The sequence below is a fragment of the Ornithorhynchus anatinus genome, chromosome 12 (assembly GCF_004115215.2).
Source record: "Ornithorhynchus anatinus isolate Pmale09 chromosome 12, mOrnAna1.pri.v4, whole genome shotgun sequence".
Classification (NCBI taxonomy): Eukaryota; Metazoa; Chordata; class Mammalia; order Monotremata; family Ornithorhynchidae; genus Ornithorhynchus; species Ornithorhynchus anatinus.
This window is the reverse complement of record NC_041739.1, coordinates 19,380,968-19,400,332: the sequence shown is the minus strand read 5'-3', so window position 1 is coordinate 19,400,332 and position 19,365 is coordinate 19,380,968. Positions and strand designations below refer to the sequence as shown.

General features: G+C 47.0%; 1 protein-coding gene across 1 annotated transcript in view; it reads right to left on the bottom strand.

Annotated features, from left to right (window-relative positions):
- Positions 1 to 18,533, bottom strand: part of DCHS2 (dachsous cadherin-related 2) — a 146,932-nt gene extending 128,399 nt beyond the window's left edge. Inside the window, exons 1-2 of the mRNA XM_029076962.2 lie at positions 17,800 to 18,533; positions 16,223 to 17,532 (exon numbers count right to left, since the gene is read on the bottom strand). Coding sequence (XP_028932795.1) covers positions 16,223 to 17,532; positions 17,800 to 18,385 — 1,896 coding nt within the window. The 5' untranslated portion in view covers positions 18,386 to 18,533. The remainder of the gene's footprint in view (positions 1 to 16,222; positions 17,533 to 17,799) is intronic.
- Between the last annotated feature and the right edge of the window lie 832 nt (positions 18,534 to 19,365).

Genomic DNA, 19,365 nt, shown 5'->3' with positions numbered 1-19,365 from the left:
ATTTTAAGCTTTTAACACAATTCTATACGATAAAGTTTTCCATACTTGGACAATTCCTTGTACTCTATTTCCAATCCATTACATTGAGGCATGTTTGATTTTCAGTGGACTCATGCTTACTTTAAGATGATTTACCAAGACTAAATGAGGTACGGTTCAGAAGATTTGCACCCAAAAGACTACTGCTTCCTCAAGGCAGCTTTAGTTTTCACTATGATTAGCAACCTCAGGGCTACGTAGGAAGATGCCTGGAATAAACTGGATGGTCTGAAGCTGGCTCCAGGGAATAAGGAAATATATTTACAAATAGTGAGAGCAGGTGAAAGAACACTTAAGAAGAGGAACTATTCTCTGGAACAATAGTTCTGCTCCTTGTACTTCCCTGCCTCCCATCTCTTCCACACTCCAATCCATACTTCACTGCTGGCCACATCATTTTTCTTAATTAAAACCCCCCCAAAAAACTCAGTCCATATTTCCCTACTCGAGAACTTCCAGTGGTTGCCTATTCACTTCTGCAAATAGAAAGAGTAAACTCCTGATGGGCAGGGAACATGTCTACCAATTTTGCTACATTGTAATTTCTCAAGTGCTTAGTAAAGTGTTCTGCACATGATAACATCAATAAATATGATTGATTAGTTCACTGACTACCAAGTTCCTAGGCCAAGCTGTGACCCATTACTTCCAACGGTCACTTTGGTCCTGCGCTGCCTGATTCTTCCAGACTGATCAGTTCTCATGCTCAGCCTGCCTTTTAGGGTGGCAATCACTTTTAGAAGAACTTTAAAAAAAAAAACCATCTCAAGAACTGTGGCAGCTGCTATTCTACTTGACCTTGGACCCCATCCTGCTCTCCACGGTAAAAGAGGAGGAGCAATGCAGCAACCAAATCCTCCTGACGCCTCCAGTACCACGATGCAAGTCCCGTCACCCAGAAGATACCCACCACCACCACTACCCTCAACATCAGGCCCCAGCCTGCACTCCACAACGGCAGCCAAGCAGCTACTGAACAGGGACAAAGTGGATTGAAGGGATGTGCTATCTATAGTGTCTGCTGAGAGATGATAGCAACAGACAAACCAGGTTGGCATTAAGAAATTGGGAATACAGTGAATGTTTTAGAAAAGACATTTCAAAAAGGTTGTCAAACCAAGAGATGTAGCTGAAACTACCCAGGAGCAAATTTATCATTGCACATTCTGGAAGGAATTGTTTCAAACAATCATTCAGTTGTATTTATGGAATGCTGTGTGCAGAGCACTGTACTAAGCACTTGGGAGACTACAGTATAGCAGAGATTGTAAACATGTTCCCTTCCCATAAGGACCTTACAGTTTTGAGGGGAGACAGAAATTAAAACAAATTACGGATATGTACATGAGAGCAGGGAGAATAAAGGGTACAGGTCCAAGTACAAGAACATCACAAAAAGGAGAGGGAGTAAGGGAAAATAGGGCCTAGTCGGGGAAGGTCTCTTGGAGGAAGTGTGATTTAAACGTGGCTTTGAAGGTCAGGAAAATGATTGTCTGTCAGATATGAAGGAGGAGGGAGTTCCAGATGAGAGGCAGGATGTGGGTGAGGGTCGGCAGAAAGATAGATGAGACCGAGGTACAGTGAGAAGGTGGAGGAGCGAAGTGAGGATGTTGAGTTGCAGAAGGAAATCAGTGAGGTAAGATACGAGGGGGCAAGGGGATTAAGTTCTTTAAAGCCTATGGTACGGAGTTCTGTTTCATGTGGACTGTAGATTGTGAGCTCATGGTAGGCAGGGAACGTTTGCCAATTCTGTTATACTGTACTCTCCCGAGCCCCTACTACAGTGAGCTGCAAATAGTGAGTGCTCAATAAATACACTCATGATGATGCAGAAGTGAGTGGGCAACCACTGGAGGTTCTTGAGGAGTGGGGAAAATTGTAATTTATATAAAGCACTACCCATTTTGTGTGCATGATGCTGTTTATATCACTGAAAGAAAAATGGTACCCCTTTGGCCTTGCATTTCTAGGTAAAACAGATTAGTAAGCCTGAGGCACTCCGTTTTAACTTGCCTTTGAGTTGCCTCTTGTCAGGTCATAGGTAATCAGAGAGTTTAGATTTCAAAGAACACCATGGACCGATATTAATAGAGTCCTCTGATATCACGGTCCTCACTGAATAGGGTATCTACATGGGCAGAAGTCATTCAAGGGATCTCAGCATCTGCTGCTGCCAGACTGTCAGTCTGACTTGGCAGTCACTCCAAATGAATGATCAAGAGCTTTCAACTTTCCAGTTTACTAGAATGTCCCAGCTGAGCTGAGGAGACAAATTTTCATTAACCAGCTTACACACGCACATACAAATATATTCATCTTTCAATGACTCTAGAAAAACAACCTACAAATGTTTCCTATTTGTAGGCTCAGAATAAAGAATGGTTTATTTATTTATTTATTTGGTTTATAATAGTTTCCATCTGGCCTCAGGGTACACTGACATACTTTAAAGCTACATATTAAAGGTGTCTCGCAACTCATGACTCGACAGCCTGATTTTTAATCTGAAGGACTTTGTGCTCTCCAAGATGTGTTAAATTACATGTACAAAGATTGTTCACTAGTATTTGCCTCTGTTAAACCTCAAGTGAATTATTTACTCCATCCTGGGTCTGAAATAAATTACTCTCAGAAAATGTGTTCCTGATCTAGCTTTTTCCTATCTCAATATAAGGGCAACTGTACACAAGGCTTTTAAAACTTCCCACTTTTGATCAAATCATGCTTTAACATTATCTCCAAGGTCTGATGCCAAATATAGAACAAGCCCTAGTGAGGAAACAGCTGTTACTGCCCCTTCAAAAATCATAAGTGATTTTTATTTCCCTAATAAGTATGAGACTATTTCATTATACAAATCTAAGACAAAGAGGTGGACTTCTGTAGAGAGAATTTTGGCACATGTCCAGTGGCAGGAGAGGAGAAGCTATAGCTTTTGCACTTTTACTTAAAGGGATGGGAAACAACAGCAGCATGTTTAGCCTGCCATTAACCCCATCCTCTGCTGATAGGTAGTTAGGCCACCACCAATCCCTAGAAGTTTCACACCTGGAAGTTCCACTCTCTGGTCCCTCCTTCTATGAATTGATGGAAGAATCAAACTGTTTCCACCCAAGAACCCTTGAATAGTTCCCTAAGATAAATTTGGTCCCTTACAACTAAGACATTATGTATGGGGCACCTAAAGTCAAAACCAGAAACCACATTTTGGCTCAGTTGTATAGGAAGCACATATATGGACTTTGTTCCAGGCCTGCCTTTTCCATTTTCAGAACATCCTTATTCATTTCAATTCTGGGTCAGTTCATCGTAGAAGGTCTGAAGAACAGTCCAGACAGACATCCTGACAGTTATATTCCAGGACTAAACCAAATTAAGAGTCCTAGCTTTGAAGTTGATAGATTCTCAACTAATGTACATTTTGTCAACAGTGCTGGGGTTTTACATCAAAGAAGCTGATCATTTTTAGTACCACCAGTAAGACACTGGATCAGGAGTCCATTATGAAGACAGAGGCTAAATTTTGAATTTGCCAAGTTTAGCAATATTTCTTTTATGTCCTGCCACTTACTGGAGAAAACTACTTGCTATTTAAAGTATGGCCTTGGGCAAATAAAGTGGTCTGGATTTACAAGAAGTAACTAATTAACATTACAATGCCTTTTTAGGGCATAAAACCACAAAAGGAGGCTTTGGGCTGGCTGTGGATGAGATTACACATGTATAAATAATCCTTAGTAAATATAGACCTTTTATCATCTTAATTTTATCCTTAATATCAACTACCTATAGTGAGACTAGAATTACTGTCAAATTGCTCTAATACACTGTCCTAGAAATGAACTCCCTGATCACGTTTGTACTCTTAAAAGAAATGGCTTGTCAGGATGTTGATTTATTAGTAAACTAAACCGAGCCAACATCATAACTTCAAAGCAAAGTGGAAAAATGGGCCAACAAATACACCAGGAAGATCAATCTTCCCTTAGCAAATGTATTGACTAGATAATCTAATATGGTAGGGGTCTTCCAGTTCAACTTCCTTTAATGGGAAAAGATACTTTTTCAATTACTACACTGAAAATCTGTACTCTCAAATTTCTTGCCTTAATGGCCATTTTCACATAATGATTTTAACTAAAACTCTGCAGGTTTAGAGCCTCTTTTTTATTAAAATTAATTCCACTAAAAGAATCTTAGTGATTTTTCATCTTTTCAGGGAAGGTATGGAGATGATCTGGTTGCAACACAAAAGGTTTGTGAAGCTGCACTTGCTGCCCAAAGTGATGCTGTAGAAGTGAGCTTCTAAGATTGCACCAGAAAGAGATCCAAAATGAAAAAATATTGTAGAAAATGCAAAATTTCTCTTTGGAATGAAAATGCCCATGTGAATTCATGAATGCTTTCAAGTCACTTAAACATTAGTTAGGGCTCTTCATATCAGACAGATAATTGTTCTCCCTCACTTCAAACCCTTACTGAAGGCGCATCTCCTCCAGGAAGCCTTCCCTGACTAAGCCCTCCTCTCCTCTTCTCCCACTCCTTTTTGCACCACTCGTAGTTGCTCCTTCATTCATCCTCTCTCCCTTCCCCATGGTAAGTATATATTTATCTATAATTTATTTATCCATTTATTCATTTATATTAATGTCTGTCTCCCCCTCTAGACTGTGAGCTCGTTTTGCGCAGGGAATGTGTTGATGTTTTATTATACTCTCCCAAGCACTTAGTAAGTGTTTTGCTCACAGTAAGCACTCAAATACAATTATTATTATTATTAATAATCATAATGTAAAAGTTAATTCACTAAGTGGCTATTCTGTCTTCTCTAAGGAGTACTTTAAATTGTAAGCTCCCTGAGGGCACGGATCATGTCTAACCAACTTTATTGTATTGTACTCTCTCAACTTTATCGTATTGTACTTAGTACAGTGTTCTGCACATAGTAAATGCTCATTAAGTACCACTGATTAAGTGGATTGATCTCCTCTGGATTCTGAGCACCTAAATTTTAAAAAGAAAATAAAACCTTTGAATAGTTAACCCATAGTGCTGACACCACTTGGTAGGCTTGAGAATAAATATGTCACCCATCTTCCTTCCACTCCCCAGGTGAACCAGAGTTTCTCTCTCTTTCCCTTCCCTTCCTTCATGAAGCTGCATATCCTCGGGGGTAAAGCAAGGGTCGGGGAGTCAGAGGACCTGGGTTCTAATCCCAGCTCTACTATGTACCTACTATGTGACCTTGCCAAGTCACTTAACTTCTCTGTGCCTCAGTTCATCTGCCAAATGAAGATTCAAGAATAAATAATAATAATAATAATAATAATCATGGTATTTGTTAAGCACTTCCTATACGTCAAGCACTGTAGGTGCTGGAGTAGATAGGACGTGATCAGGTTTGGACATCATCCCTGTCCCAAATGGAGCTCAGTCTTAATCCCTATTTTTACAGATGAGGTAACTGGCACAGAGAAGTTAAGCAACTTGACCAAGGTCACACAGCAGACGCTCCTACTTAGACTGTGAGCCCCATGTGGGACCTAATTTTCTTGTATCCACACCAGTGCTTAATAGAATGCTTGGCTGACAGGCTCTCTCACAGTGAGCGGGTTATTTTCGCACATCAGGAATCTGATCTGCAGATACAGTTGCTACAGAATCAATCAGTCTATTAGCTATTACTGAATGATACACATACAAGGTGTGAAACTGACTTAGAGAAGTTGGATGGGAAGGGGCGGAGGGAATCAACAGGAAAGAAGTCGATAGGGAATGAAGGGAATGAGTCGAAGGGGAATGAGTCAACAGGGAGGAGAGGGAGTAGATAGGGATGTCATGAGCTGGGAGGTGATCGGCAGTGGGAAGTGAGTCGACAGAGGAGGGGTCGACAGGGAAGGAGTCAACAGGGAGGGGGTCAAAGGGAGGAAGACGGCAAGGAGAGATTCGAGAGACAAGCTAAGCAACTGCTTGCCGGCTCACGTTAGTCAGTGCCCTGTGGTAACCCCTTGTGCTCTGAAATCCTCATACTGGTTATTCAAAGGTGGGTGTGGAGAACCTTGTGTTCCTGTGTCTGTCACTGCAGAGCACTCTGCTAAATACTTGAAGGACACACAGAAAAGGAAAGAAGCAATCTCTGCCTTAGAAGATTTGACAACCTACGGGTTGCGTGCTTACCAAGGAATTAGATTTTGTTGTACTTTAACCTGCTGTGGAGTCTAAACATCTGATATCGAGTGAAAATTAAACTGTGGTTTTGTGCATTAGTTTTGTAAACTGAAATGTGACTTTCTGTGGAAGTGTGAGAGGAATCCACAGGCCTGCTTGTATAGATACCCTTAAAGTTCCAGATCTTAGTATATCTTGAAAACCCTACAACCTTTCAATCATCCAGATTGCACCAGTTCTCTGGTAAGGAGTTATAAAATGAATACATGCATTTTAAAATTTAATTCTCAGCCATTTGCACAGCTGATAAAAAATACCTCATTCAACAATGACGTGTTACCGAGGACACATGGCACAGATCATTATTATTACTGCACTGTACTAAACACTTGGGAGTATACGACACAACAGAGTTAGTAAATAAGTTCCCTGCACATAAGAAGCTAACTATACTATTCATTAAGCATTTACTATGTGTTGAGCATCGTACTAAACACTGGAGTAGATACAAGGTAATCAAGTCTCACAAGGGGCTTACAGTCTAAATAGGAAGAAGAACAGGTTTTGAACCGCTATTTTGTAGATTAGGGAAGAAGTTAGGAATTTGCCTAAAGTCACACAACAGACACCTAATAATAATAATAATGTTGGTATTTGTTAAGCGCTTACTATGTGCCGAGCACTGTTCTAAGCACTGGGGTAGACACAAGGGAATCAGGTTGTCCCACGTGGGGCTCAGTCTTAATCCCCATTTTACAGATGAGGTAACTGAGGCACCGAGAAGTGGGATTAGAACCCTGGTCCTCTGATTCCTAGGCCTGTACTCTTTCCACTAGGCCATGCTGCTTCCCCATTCTGCACCCCTAACTCCATTCAACAGTTTTGCAATGCCTACTGCTGGTCATGGGGGAGACCGAGGCAAAGACCCAAATGGCTCTGCACAAACTACCAGTTCTACTGGAAAGTCATCCCAACTACATGCCCTACTTGGGGGGAAGTGCCCACTTCCCTTGCCCCTAAACCCAAGTCCTACCTAAATAAGCAGCTCAGGACATTGATCTCTCCATTAGACATTGATCTCTCCACAACTGGAGAGGCAGGAGGGTCTCCCAGCAAACCCTCACCGGGAGTAAATTTTTGTCCTCAAGCAAACAGACAAAAAAACTATGCCTTTAACTTTGCCTCCAGTTTCATCCCAGGACTACACCTGGAGAACCTCTACCTTGCAGTGACAAATCCACAACGGGCATGGATCTATTCCTAAATGCAAACAATCCAGCCGGGGGCGGTCTGTCAAGCATCAGTCTTTTCAGCCACACTTGCACATATGCCCTTACCACCCAAACCATCAACTATCAAACTATCAAAAAATGCAGGGCAGATATACGTGTATATATCCGAGTGCATGACTGTATGAACACAGCATCCCCAGTCACAATGCACTTCTTCTAAGGCTCTTTCACCAGACCATTAATGAAATTCCCTGCAGCAATCTTTGCAGCACTAGCTAACTTTGAGATTACATGGCTAATAATATTTGACTTAAACACCACCTTATAGGCATTTAGGCTGACTTTAATTAAAGACTCCTTTAAATTAGCATAACGTAATGGCAAATCTGCTCTGCCTAGATAATGACAGATTTTAGTCTTTCATCATAATGGGTGGTTTTTTTTGGTAAATAGGATGTGAAAAATAAGACTGTGAAAATAAAGTGCTTAGAAATGTACACATAAAAATTATATATCAAAATCATTCTTAAATTATTGATATTTTATCAGGGCTTAAATCAAGCTCCAGTGCACAAGTGGAAAAACAAATTATAGTTAATTTCACAGTTTTTAAAAAAATTGAAAGCAACAGCAGAAGCAAATATGAAATGGAGACATTTAAAGTATTTCAAGTTCAAATAAGTTTCCTAACAGCAAATGAATAATCACTTATACATTAAAGTATTTCCATTTGTCTATACTATAAAAATTAGTAAGGAAAAGTAAAGATGTATTTGTTATTTGTCTACAATACATTTCACCTTTTAATCCCCTCTTTTTCTGTGATAAAACACAGAAAAAGCCATGGGAAGTAGAACAGACATAAAAATGACAAATTGAGAACACTGTAAAAAGAAAAAAAAAACAATGAAAGAATCTCACAGGTCAACGCCCAAGTAAAGGATCTTCCAGGGCTGTAAATTGGTGCATTTGTTTCCACTTTCCAAAACAAAACTGATTTTGCACTTCTTCAGAACTTGAAATAATTGATACTTCAAAGAACAGTAAATGAGAACAAACACTTAAGACTATTCTTCCATTTTCCTCACAGTTTGGTGATTATAAACAGAAATCCTTAATTAGTCAAGGCTAATATTTATATAAATAAATTGTTTTGAATTCCCAAATGCACAATGCTCAATTCCCAAATTGAGAACAATAGTCTTTCCATATTCCCTTCAAGTGAAGATTTACTTGACTAAACAATTCAAAACAAAGAATTCTAAAGGAAGCAATTTAATCTCTAGTTTTAAGAATACATCCTTAATTATGGCTAAGGTTGCCCTCACAAGAGAAATGAGACAATTATCTAGACACACGACAAGCCAACCATCCTGCTACTGAAGAAAAATGCTGACAGTTCATAAAAACACAGTAGACCAAGTTAGACCAATGACCCACCTAGCCTAGAATGCTGTCTTAAACCGTAGCTCAGTAGAGGACTTTAGAAAAGCTTCCAAAATGGGTGTTAAGACTGCGAGCCCTACGTAGGTCCAACTGATTATTTTATATCTAACTGCGGTGCTTAATCTAGGGTGTGGCATATAGTAAGTGCTTAAAATATACCATAAAAAACAGTTTCTACAACTCTTAGGTTCTGCTTATCTGTGAGCCCCAACACAGTAGAGCCTTGATTTTTCAAGTTAAGAGAGACAGAGCACCTTGGATAACAAAAATTGGCTCAATAAATTTCAGGTACAGTATACATCTCTCTCAGATGCACAAATATTAGTATTAAAGGCATTGCAGTATCCCGTGCTAAGTATTTCCACAACATCATCTGATATTTGCACCTTAGAAAATCCCCAAACCTGGAAAATTGATTCTGGGTTTCAACTCAAGACCCATAGAAATAGAGTCAGGTAGGGCAGGGCAGTGGGAGATGCTTGTGGGGTAGGTATTGATATGGGTCTATATGCTAATTGTTAGATAAGAGCTGCATTCTGAAATACCTAAAATGAGAATCCTTAGTCCTTCTCAAGATCAGGCATTTGAAAGGAATAAAAGAGATATGGAATCTAGCCAAAAATCTAGCCACTGCCTGAATACTTTGAAGAACTATAAAATTCTTGAATACCCATGCCCTGCTCACGAGTAATTTTTTAAAAATCTGAGATTCATTTGAAAAGAATGGAAGTAAATTCAAACGTACATTTAAAACTACAAGCTAAATCTTACACCAGAAACCTCCAAAATAGATCATCAACCCCACTTCTCTGACCTACCTTTCCATCAGCTTAATTAGGGGATGTGGGCTTGTGGAGTCAACTTTTCAGAGGCAGAGGAAAAGGTTCTTCAACTGATTAGCTTTTATAGGGCAAAAAAGCATCTCCAGATGGTGTCCCTTCCTCCCAAGGGAACTCAGGGGCTTAGCTCCACCCAGGACCATTCCTTATATGAGTTCAGCCCCTTTGCTTTCTGGAAAAATCAATCAATCAATCAATGGTATTTATTGAGCACTTACTGTGTACACAGCACTGCACTAAAAGTGCTTGGGAAACTGTAATACAGTAGAGTTGATAGATGTACTCCCAGGCCACAGAGAGCTAACATTCTCTAAGTTAAAGTAGTTTTTCCTCTCCTCTCCCACAATTCCTTTGCCAGTCTTCAACAGGACCACTATGGTGTTTTGAAGAACTTTCATCGAAGATTGAAACCAGTAGAGCCTTTTCAATAATGCCTGTGTGTAGGCGTGCACCCGCGTGCATTTATGGGTGTGTATTTGGTGTTCCTACATACACATATTCTCATTAGTAACTGTCATACTACTCTATTGCCAAGTTACTCACTATACCTCAATCACATCTACTTTGCCACTGACCCCTTGCCCATATCCTCTCTCTTGCCTGGAATTTCCTCCCCCTTCATACATAACAAACCACCACTCTCCCCACCCTCAAAACCTTATTGAAATCATCTCACCCTATTCCCTCACCCATCTCGGTTGCCTACGCACTTGGACCTGCACACTTTAAGCACCTGATAGTCATCCCATCCTCAGTCCCACAGCACTTACGTCCATATCCATAATTTATTTTAATGTCTGTTTCCCCTTCTAGGCTCTTTTTTCCTTGTGGGCAGAAAACGTGTCTATCCCTACAAGTGCTTAGTGTAGTGATGTGCACACATTAAGTGCTCAATAAACACCATTGATTGACTGGTTTTCTTAAACCGTGATTCTTCAAGTAAGAATCCCTGCACTACATGAGAACAATACTTATTCATTGTTTTAAAAAATTTACACCCAGTTTTCCTATCTTTTAAGACTCCACGTTTAGATTAATTTGCCTTGTAGTACTTGCAGTTCTTACTCGTGTCTCACGGGACCACTCATGGTGCACCGTCTTTTCTTCTGACAAGGCGTCACACCAAATCCAAATGGGTTCACACTGTCAGAAGAACATTCCCAAATTTCCTAGAGGCATCCTCTCCAAAGTGTGTAGTGAAGACACAGGTTCTGGTAGAACTAAGTTTAGTTGCTTTCCTAATGAAAAGAAAGCACCACCAGAAAAATGGCCGGTCCCTTTTTCCATTTTGCCAACTGTTACAACCAAGGCCAGCTAACCCTGGCTGAGCCTTGGATTCCAGGCAAGGCAGGCATCTGCGCAAACCCTCTGACTTCTGCTCATAAAGTCCACATAAAATTGTTTGTTCTCCTATAGTTTGGCATGAGAGGAAGATTTTCTTGACATCCCATTTTTTTCTAATCATCCTGGAAATAAACACTGGAAATTATTAAGTACCTGCAACTTTTATGCCTGGCATGCAGCAAACACCAGCAAAAAACATAAAAAACACTGGGGATTTCTTCTTCCCATAGAAGCAAGTTTTTCCAGCCTGAAATGCTGGAAATAACTTCAACTCTCAAGGTTTCTTGATCTAGCTGACGCTATCAAGAAATCATAAACTGCAAAGAAGCTTCTCTTGGTTATCATGCAGCATAACATAATGGTAAAATTCCACAGTAATTCAGAGGGAAATACTTTCAGAAACAAAACAAGGCACATGTTTGGGAGATTCCAGGGAGTTGACGCTATTCCCAATTTGCTTTCTTGAAACAGCACATCTCACAACCATCAAACTGTGACTGAGGCTAACAGCCACACAGTTCAGCGCTCCCGATCAACAACTCAACATCAGTCCTTACTGAATACTTACTGTGGGCAGAGCACCGTACTACATGCTTGGCAAGGTACAGTACCATAGAGTTGGCAGAAGAGAACTCTGCCAACTGGAGCTTAGAGTATACCGTCAGTATATGAGGTCCCTTGCCCCTAAGTCACCCCTCCTCTCTTCCCTCACTGAGAACATGCATCTCTCTGGAGCAGGGTAGAGAGAGCAGAGCAGAGCAGGCCATCTCAACATCTGGAGTGGGGACAAAGTTGTGTGTGACCAAGAACGACCCAGACTGGAACAGGTAGGTATGGAGAACTGTCCCATCACAGTACTAATGCGCTGTTGCTTTTCTTGTTGCTATTAATTTGCATTTTTAACTGAATTCACATGCCCCCCCCCCCCCCCATTCTCAATGTTTCTGTCTTCCCCCAGACATGTGAGACTCTAGAGTCAGGACCACGGGACCATGTCTGATTCAATATGCCTTTATCTTTCCTATTCATTCAATCATATTGAGTGCTTATTGTGTGCGATAATAGCACTTGGGAAGATACAACATAACATCTTAGGATAGCATTTAGCGTGAGGGGTGCTAAACCAAAATCACAAATTAAAGTGACAATTTTACTCATGTTTTAATGTTAGAACATTTTTAAAATATCTAAAATTCTACTCAAAATAAATGTCCAGATTAAAAAAAAAAAAGTTATGTCAAAGTAATTTGAATAAAGAGTTGCCTTAAAATGTGTGTGTGTGTATGTGGCACAGAGTCTAAATGAGGTTACGAAGATTACAGGAGAGAGAAACATTGTACTTTTCTTTATATAAAATCCTCAGCATGGTTCAGCCATCAGCTAACTCTGTTGGAGTTATCTATTTTATGAATTGCAAGGAGTGAACAATCACAAAACTATTTCCATGAAACTATTAATATTTAGATGTCCTGTGTAGCCTTTCCTTTTCAGCATTTAGAAAAGGGGAGTTAGTTGAATGACTGCTATCCAGTATCTGTCTAACTAAAACAAAAAAGAACAATAGTTCAATAATAAATAATCGTTTATGCTATTTAGTTTATGGTTTAGCATTTGATACCGATTAGCAACATAAATATTTATTAAAGACTTATTTGTTTGCGGACCTTGGGTTAGGACACTATTCAGGAAAAAAATAAAATTTTCTAAGAATAATAATTATAAATAACTGTGGTATTTATTACTGTGTGCCAAGCACTTTACTAAGCATTGGGGTAAATCCGAGCAGACACAGTCTCTGACCCACATGGGGCTCACAGTCTCGGGAGACAGAAGAGGCACTGAATCCCCATTTTATAGTTGAGGAAACTGAGGCCCAGGGAAATGAAGTGACTTGCCTAAGGCTACACCGCAGGCAAGAGGCAGAGCTGGAATCAGAACCCAGATCCTCTGCCTCCCAGGCACATGCTCTTTCCACTAGGCCATGCTGCTTCTGTTGATAAAAATGTGTTCAAAATGATGATTTTTATCCAATTCCATAGACCCTTTTACTGTTTCAGAAAAGACTGAGAAACTTTAAAGATGACCTATAATTTATTTTAACATTTGTCTTCCCCATTAGACTACAAACCCTTTGAGGGTGGCAATCACATCTACCTACTCTATTGCACTTTTGCCAGACACTTGGTAAGGTGTGCTCCACACTGTAAGCACTCAATAAACACCATTGATTGACTGATGGATATAATGATTCTTTTAATAAAACAAATAGCACATGCTTAGCCCAAAAACTAACTGCTCATTCAGAGCCTTGATAACAGCTTTATAAAGTGTCCAAAATTTTAACTACTGGCCCATCACCAGAAACTGATGCTTGGTTCAATTATGAAAGAAGGTGAAAAACAAATTATTGTCTGTGAAACAATGACCTTTCCATATCATTCCCTGGTAAAATGGCAACAATTGGTCTAATATCCAATTATGATCTTGAGAAGAAGTGTAGCCTAGTGGAAACAGCACAGGCCTGGGAGTCAGACGATCTGGGTTCTAATCCCTGCTCAGCCACCTGTTTGCTGGGCAACCTTGGGCAAGTCACTTAACATCTCTGTGCCTTAGTTCCCTCATCTGGAAATTGGGGATTCAATATCTGTTCTCCCTCCCAATTAGATAGTGAGCTGCATGTGGGATCTTGTATCTTCCCCAGCATTTAGTACAGTGCTTGGTAAATAGTAAATGCCTAACAAATACCATGATGTAAGCTCTTGGTGGGCAGGGAATGTGTCTTGTTTCGTGTTATACTGTACTCTCCCAAGTGTTAAATACAGTGCTTTGCACACAGTAAGCCTTCAATAAATATGACTGAATGAATGAATATGACTACGATGAAGTCTCCCATCATAAAGACGAATGAGCCTCGATCCAAACACCAAGATTTAGGGGCCAAAGACCTTTGCAAAGGCAGATTTGCCTTCTAGTGCTTCTGCTAGTCTTTCTGCTGGGGCACAAAGTACAAGTGAGTAGAAGGTCAGACCTGTAGTACAGTCAAGTGCACACTAGAATTTTCCAAACTAATTTACGGCCAAAATATCCAGCCTAGTGCCAAAGCTATGCCGAAACACCCCAGACAAGGAAGAATCAGTTCCAGTGATCCAGAGTTATTAAGTCAGTTGGGGTTAAACTAGGGTGGCTTTATGAAATAGGCAGGATTTTAATAGAGTTTGCAAGGGGTAAAGGTCATGATATAACTATGGGGAAAGAGGGGCAAGGCATTCCAGGAAGGAATGGCATGAAGTGATACTCTTCAATCTGTATTACACTATAAACTCACTGCGGGGAGAGTATGTGTCTACCAACTCTGTTGTAATCTCCCAAGCACTCAGTAAGCACTCAATAAATACCACTGAGAATATTAAACACTTGCCCAAATCATCTTCTCAAGTCACCATTTGGCACAAGCTCTCCACTCCCTCACTCCTCCACTGGTTACCCCCATCACTTGGTGTATAGCTCTCCCCTTCCTCAAACCTGCAATGGCCACCTTCATCACTCGATGCATGTCTCCCCATCCCCTTAAACCTGCAATGGCTACCCATTACTTATAAGCAGAAGTTCTATACCACAGGCTTCAAAATTATCCATCATCTCTTTCCGTCATATATTGTCTCTCTCTCTCTTCATCAGCCACTCTCCAGTTGACACACTTTATTCCTTCCCAGCCCACCTTCTGACTGAACCGGTACCTCACCCTCAACTCTCCCATACCAAACCCTTGCATTCGCACTTGTTCCTGCCTGGAACTCCCTCCTCCTTCTACCCAGAACATAGAGTGAAAAGATGAATTACGGGAAAACAGTGAATAAAAGCTCGTTACGGGCAGGGAACGAGTTTGCCAATTGTGTTGTATGGTATTCTCCCAAGCACACAATAGTGTGCTCTGCACATAGTAAGCTTGCAATAAATACCACTGTTTGATCGATTGAAGAAAAGGCAGAGGACATCGAGAACGACAGAGTAGAGAAGCAGCGTGGTATAGTGGAAAGAGCCCGGGCTTGGGAGTCAGAGTTCATGAGTTTGAATCCCGCCTCCGCCGCTTGTCAGCTGTGTGACTTTGGGCAAGTCACTTAACTTCTCTGTGCCTCAGTTACCTCATCTGTAAAATGGGGATTAAAACTGTGAGCCCCACGTGGGACCTGATCACCTTGTATCCTCCAGCGCTTAGAACAGTGCTTTGCACATAGTAAGCGCTTAACAAATACCACCGTTTTATTTATTCATTTTTTCACTTGGGCACAGGTCCCTGCAAGTTCCACACCCAAACTGTACCAGTGGGAAAAAGGGAAACCCGGGGGGGGGGGGGGGCCGGAAGGGAGCAGAAGACAGCAGTATATGAGTTAGTGGCATGTTATGGGGAAGTACTTGAGGTAAAAATCTTCAGGCAGTGGCGATTCTGTTTCTGAAATAAAGGTGAGGAAACTTCTGCCGTCGACCGGGGCTGGAAAAAACAACAGGCTGCAAAATTTCACACCAGAGGGAGTGGCACCAAAAAAAACGGGGCATGGGCTACGCAGGCCTCGACAACCGTTACCATCAGTACAGTCTCGCCGTCGTCGCTGTCCTCCTTCTCCATCCCCTCGTCCTTCTCTCCTTCTCCCCGTCCCTCCCTCTTCACCCCTCCTCCCCACTCCCTCACCTCCTCCTCCTCCTCCCTTCCTCTCCCCATACCCTCCTCCCCTCCCCTTCCATCCCCTTCCCCCCTCCTTCTCGTCCATCCCCACTTCCCCTCTTCTCCATCCCACCCCCTCCATCCCACCGTCTCCCTGCCCTCCATCCCACCGTCTCCCTGCCCTCCATCCCACCGTCTCCCTGCCCTCCATCCCACCGTCTCCCTGCCCTCCATCCCACCGTCTCCCTGCCCTCCATCCCACCGTCTCCCTCCCCTCCATCCCACCGTCTCCCTCCCCTCCATCCCACCGTCTCCCTGCCCTCCATCCCACCGTCTCCCTCCCCTCCATCCCACCGTCTCCCTCCCCCCTCCCCTACCATCTCTTCCTCCTCCCCCCTCCATCTCTTCTTCCTCCTCCCCCCCCGCCACCCCCCGGTGTCCTCTCTCCCCTGTCCCCCTCCTCCTCCCCCCCTCCCCCGGCCCCCAGCCCCGACCTGGAGGAAGCAGTGTCCCGGCGGGGCGTGCTCGGGCAGGGAGGCGGCGTAGAGCGGTCGCTGGAAGACGGGCTCGTTGTCGTTGACATCCTCCAGGGCGACGCGGACGCGGCAGGTGGCGGAGAGGGGCGGCTCGCCCAGGTCCCGGGCCACCACCCGCAGCTCCACCACCGCCTGCGCCTCGCGGTCCAGGGCCCGGGACGTGCGGATCAGCCCGCTGTCCGCCTCGATGGCGAAGGCCGGCTCGGGGGAGGCGGAGGCGGGGGCGGAGGCGGAGGCGGAGGCGGAGGCGGGGGCGTCGGAGCCGGGGTGCAGAGCGTATCGCAGACGCGCCTGGGCCGTGCCCGGCTGGTCGCCGTCGGTGGCGCGGAGCCGCAGGACGGCGGTGCCCGGCGCGGCCGCCTCGGACACGGCGGCGGAGTACAGGTCGCGGGAGAAGCGCGGGGGCTGGTCGTTGAGGTCGGTCACCCGCAGCACCAGGCTCTGCCGGGCGCTCAGCGGCGGGACCCCGCCGTCGGTGGCCACCAGCCCCAGCTCGTACCGGTCGCGGCTCTCCCGGTCGAGGGGCCCGGCGACGCAGAGGAAGAAGACCCCGGGGGCCCCCGACGGCCGCAGCGCGAAGGCGTCCTCGCCGCCCTCCAGGGCCAGGGACGGGCCGGGGCCGAGGCCCGAGCCCGAGCCCGTCCCGTCGTCCGCCCCGTCGGCGTCCGACACGGAGACCCGGGCCACGTAGTCCCCTCGCCGCGCCCCCTCCGACACCCGGGCCCCGCCGCCGTCGGTCAAGAAGAGCAGGTGGATGGCCGGCCGGTTGTCGTTCACGTCCAGGACGGCGACGGACACGGACACGCTGGCGGCCTCGGGCTGCGCCCCGCCGTCCCGGGCCTCCACCACCAGCCAGTGTCGGGCCCGGGCCTCCCGGTCGAGCGGCCTCCGCACCCGCACCACGCCGCTCCGCGCCCCCACCGAGAAGGGACCGGCCGTGGCCGGCCGCAGCAGGTAGCGCACCCGGCCGTTGGGGCCCAGGTCGCGGTCGGTGGCCCGGACCCGGCAGACGGCCGTGCCCGGCGGGGCGTCCTCGCGGACCGAGGCGCGGTACTCGCGCCGCTCGAAGACGGGCGGGTTGTCGTTCTCGTCGAGGACCCGCACCTCCAGGCGCAGCCGGCCGGTCCTGCGGGGGCTGCCCCCGTCCCACGCCTCCACCACCAGCCGGTGGACGGCGGCCGCCTCGCGGTCCAGCCGCCGCACCAGCACCAGGTCCAGGGGGTCCGGCCCGCTCGGACCCCCGTAACGCAGGCGGAAGAGGGGTCCGGGATCGGGACCGACCGCCCCGTCGGGATCGGGACCGGCCGCCCCGTCCGGACCAGGACCGGCCGCCCCGTCGGGATCAGGACCGGCCGCCCCGTCGGGATCAGGACCGGCCGCCCCGTCCGGACCAGGACCGGCCGCCCCGTCCGGACCAGGACCGGCCGCCCCGTCCGGACCGGGACCGGCCGCCCCGTCGGGATCGGGACCGGCCGCCCCGTCCGGACCGGGACCGGCCGCCCCGTCCGGACCGGGACCGGCCGCCCCGTCGGACCCGGGACCGGCCGCCCCGTCGGGCCCCGGCAGGAGGAGCGAGTAGCCCTGGGTGCCGAAGAGCCCCTCGTCCGGGTCCAGCGCGGCGGGCAGGCGGAAGGCCGTGCCCGGCGGGCTGAGCTCCGACACGTCCAGCCCCAGGACGGGGCGGGGGAAGCGGGGCCGGTGGTCGTTGACATCGTTGACGGCGATGTCCACCCGCACCACGGCCCCCCGCAGGGTGGCCGCCGCGAAGGCGTAGCGGGCCCGCCGCTCGCGGTCCAGCCGGCGGGCCGTGCGGATGAGGCCGCTGGCCGGCTCCACGTGGAAGTCGGGCAGCGCCTCCGACAGCAGGAAGCCCCCCGACCCCCGCTGCTCGGACGGCAGCCCGGCCCCGAGGTCCCCCACCGGCGTGCCCGCCGGCAGCCCCTCGTCCACGGACAGGCTGAGGTGGTACACCTGGCCCGAGGCGCTGGGGCCCGACAGCAGCCACCAGCGCAGCAGCAGGCCCAGCAGGCCGGGCAGGTGGACGCCTTGCCCCGGGCACCCCGCCTGCCCCCTCCGGCCCTTCCTTCGTCCCCTCGGGCGGACCGTCGCCTCCCGCCCCATTCCAAGCGTTTATCACAGTGCTCCGCACACGCCTAGCGCTCGATAAATACGACCGAATCAATCTCAATCAATCAATCAATGCTGGAGCGGGAGTCCGCTCCAGAAACTGACCCGTTCCCACGCGTCGCCCGCTTCCCACCTTTTCGGGAAGCGGCCAGCCAAGGAACCCCTCCACCCCCCTTGAAAAGAAAAATAAACCCCCCAAACCAACTTGTTTTCTCCCTAAGCAAAGACACCGCCGGCTTCGCAAGTTGAGCCGATCGTTAATCGCAACCGGCCAAGCCCCCGGCCGGTCCAGGAGGGACAGCAGCTTCGGCCGCCGCTTGCTCCTACTGCTCCTTCCACCTTCTCATCCCCGGGATTTCTTCCGATGAACGTTCAGCTCTTCCTCCCCTTAGTCCTCTTACATCTGTTCTTCATTCGGCTCGGCGGGTCGGTTTCCCTCCCCGGTCGAGTCAGGTGCAATGTGTCTTGTGCCAGGGAGGAGGAAATCATTTAAAACCGCACACACGCGGGAAGGAGAAGGGGGGAAGGAAAAAAAAAAAAGTTAGTGCCGTGAATAACAAACAAGTGGGTGGGTGGAGGCTGGGAGAGAAGAGCCCACCCTCCGGCCGCGGCTCCTCCAGCTTGGGCCCGCCCCCGTGACTGCCCGGCCAAGGGCGAGTCCAGGCCCGGAGCCCCTGCAGCAGGGCAGCGCTGATGCCCGGGAAAGGCCGTGGGCACTGGGCAGGAGCCGGGCTTCCCGAGGGGCACGGCTAATTTCGCCCCGTGCCCCGAGTCTGGCCGCGCCCACGGCGAGGTCCACCCCCGGGCTGCAAGAGGCCGGGGATGGGCAGGGCTCCGGGGAAGGGGAGAAGGGCGGCTGCGGTCAATCACGCCCAGGAGCCAAGCTGGCACCGTCGCGGTCGGCCAGGGTGACCGATGCCCAGCGGAGGGACAGATGGAGCCGGAGGAACAGCGGCGCAGCTGGGGCGACGGTT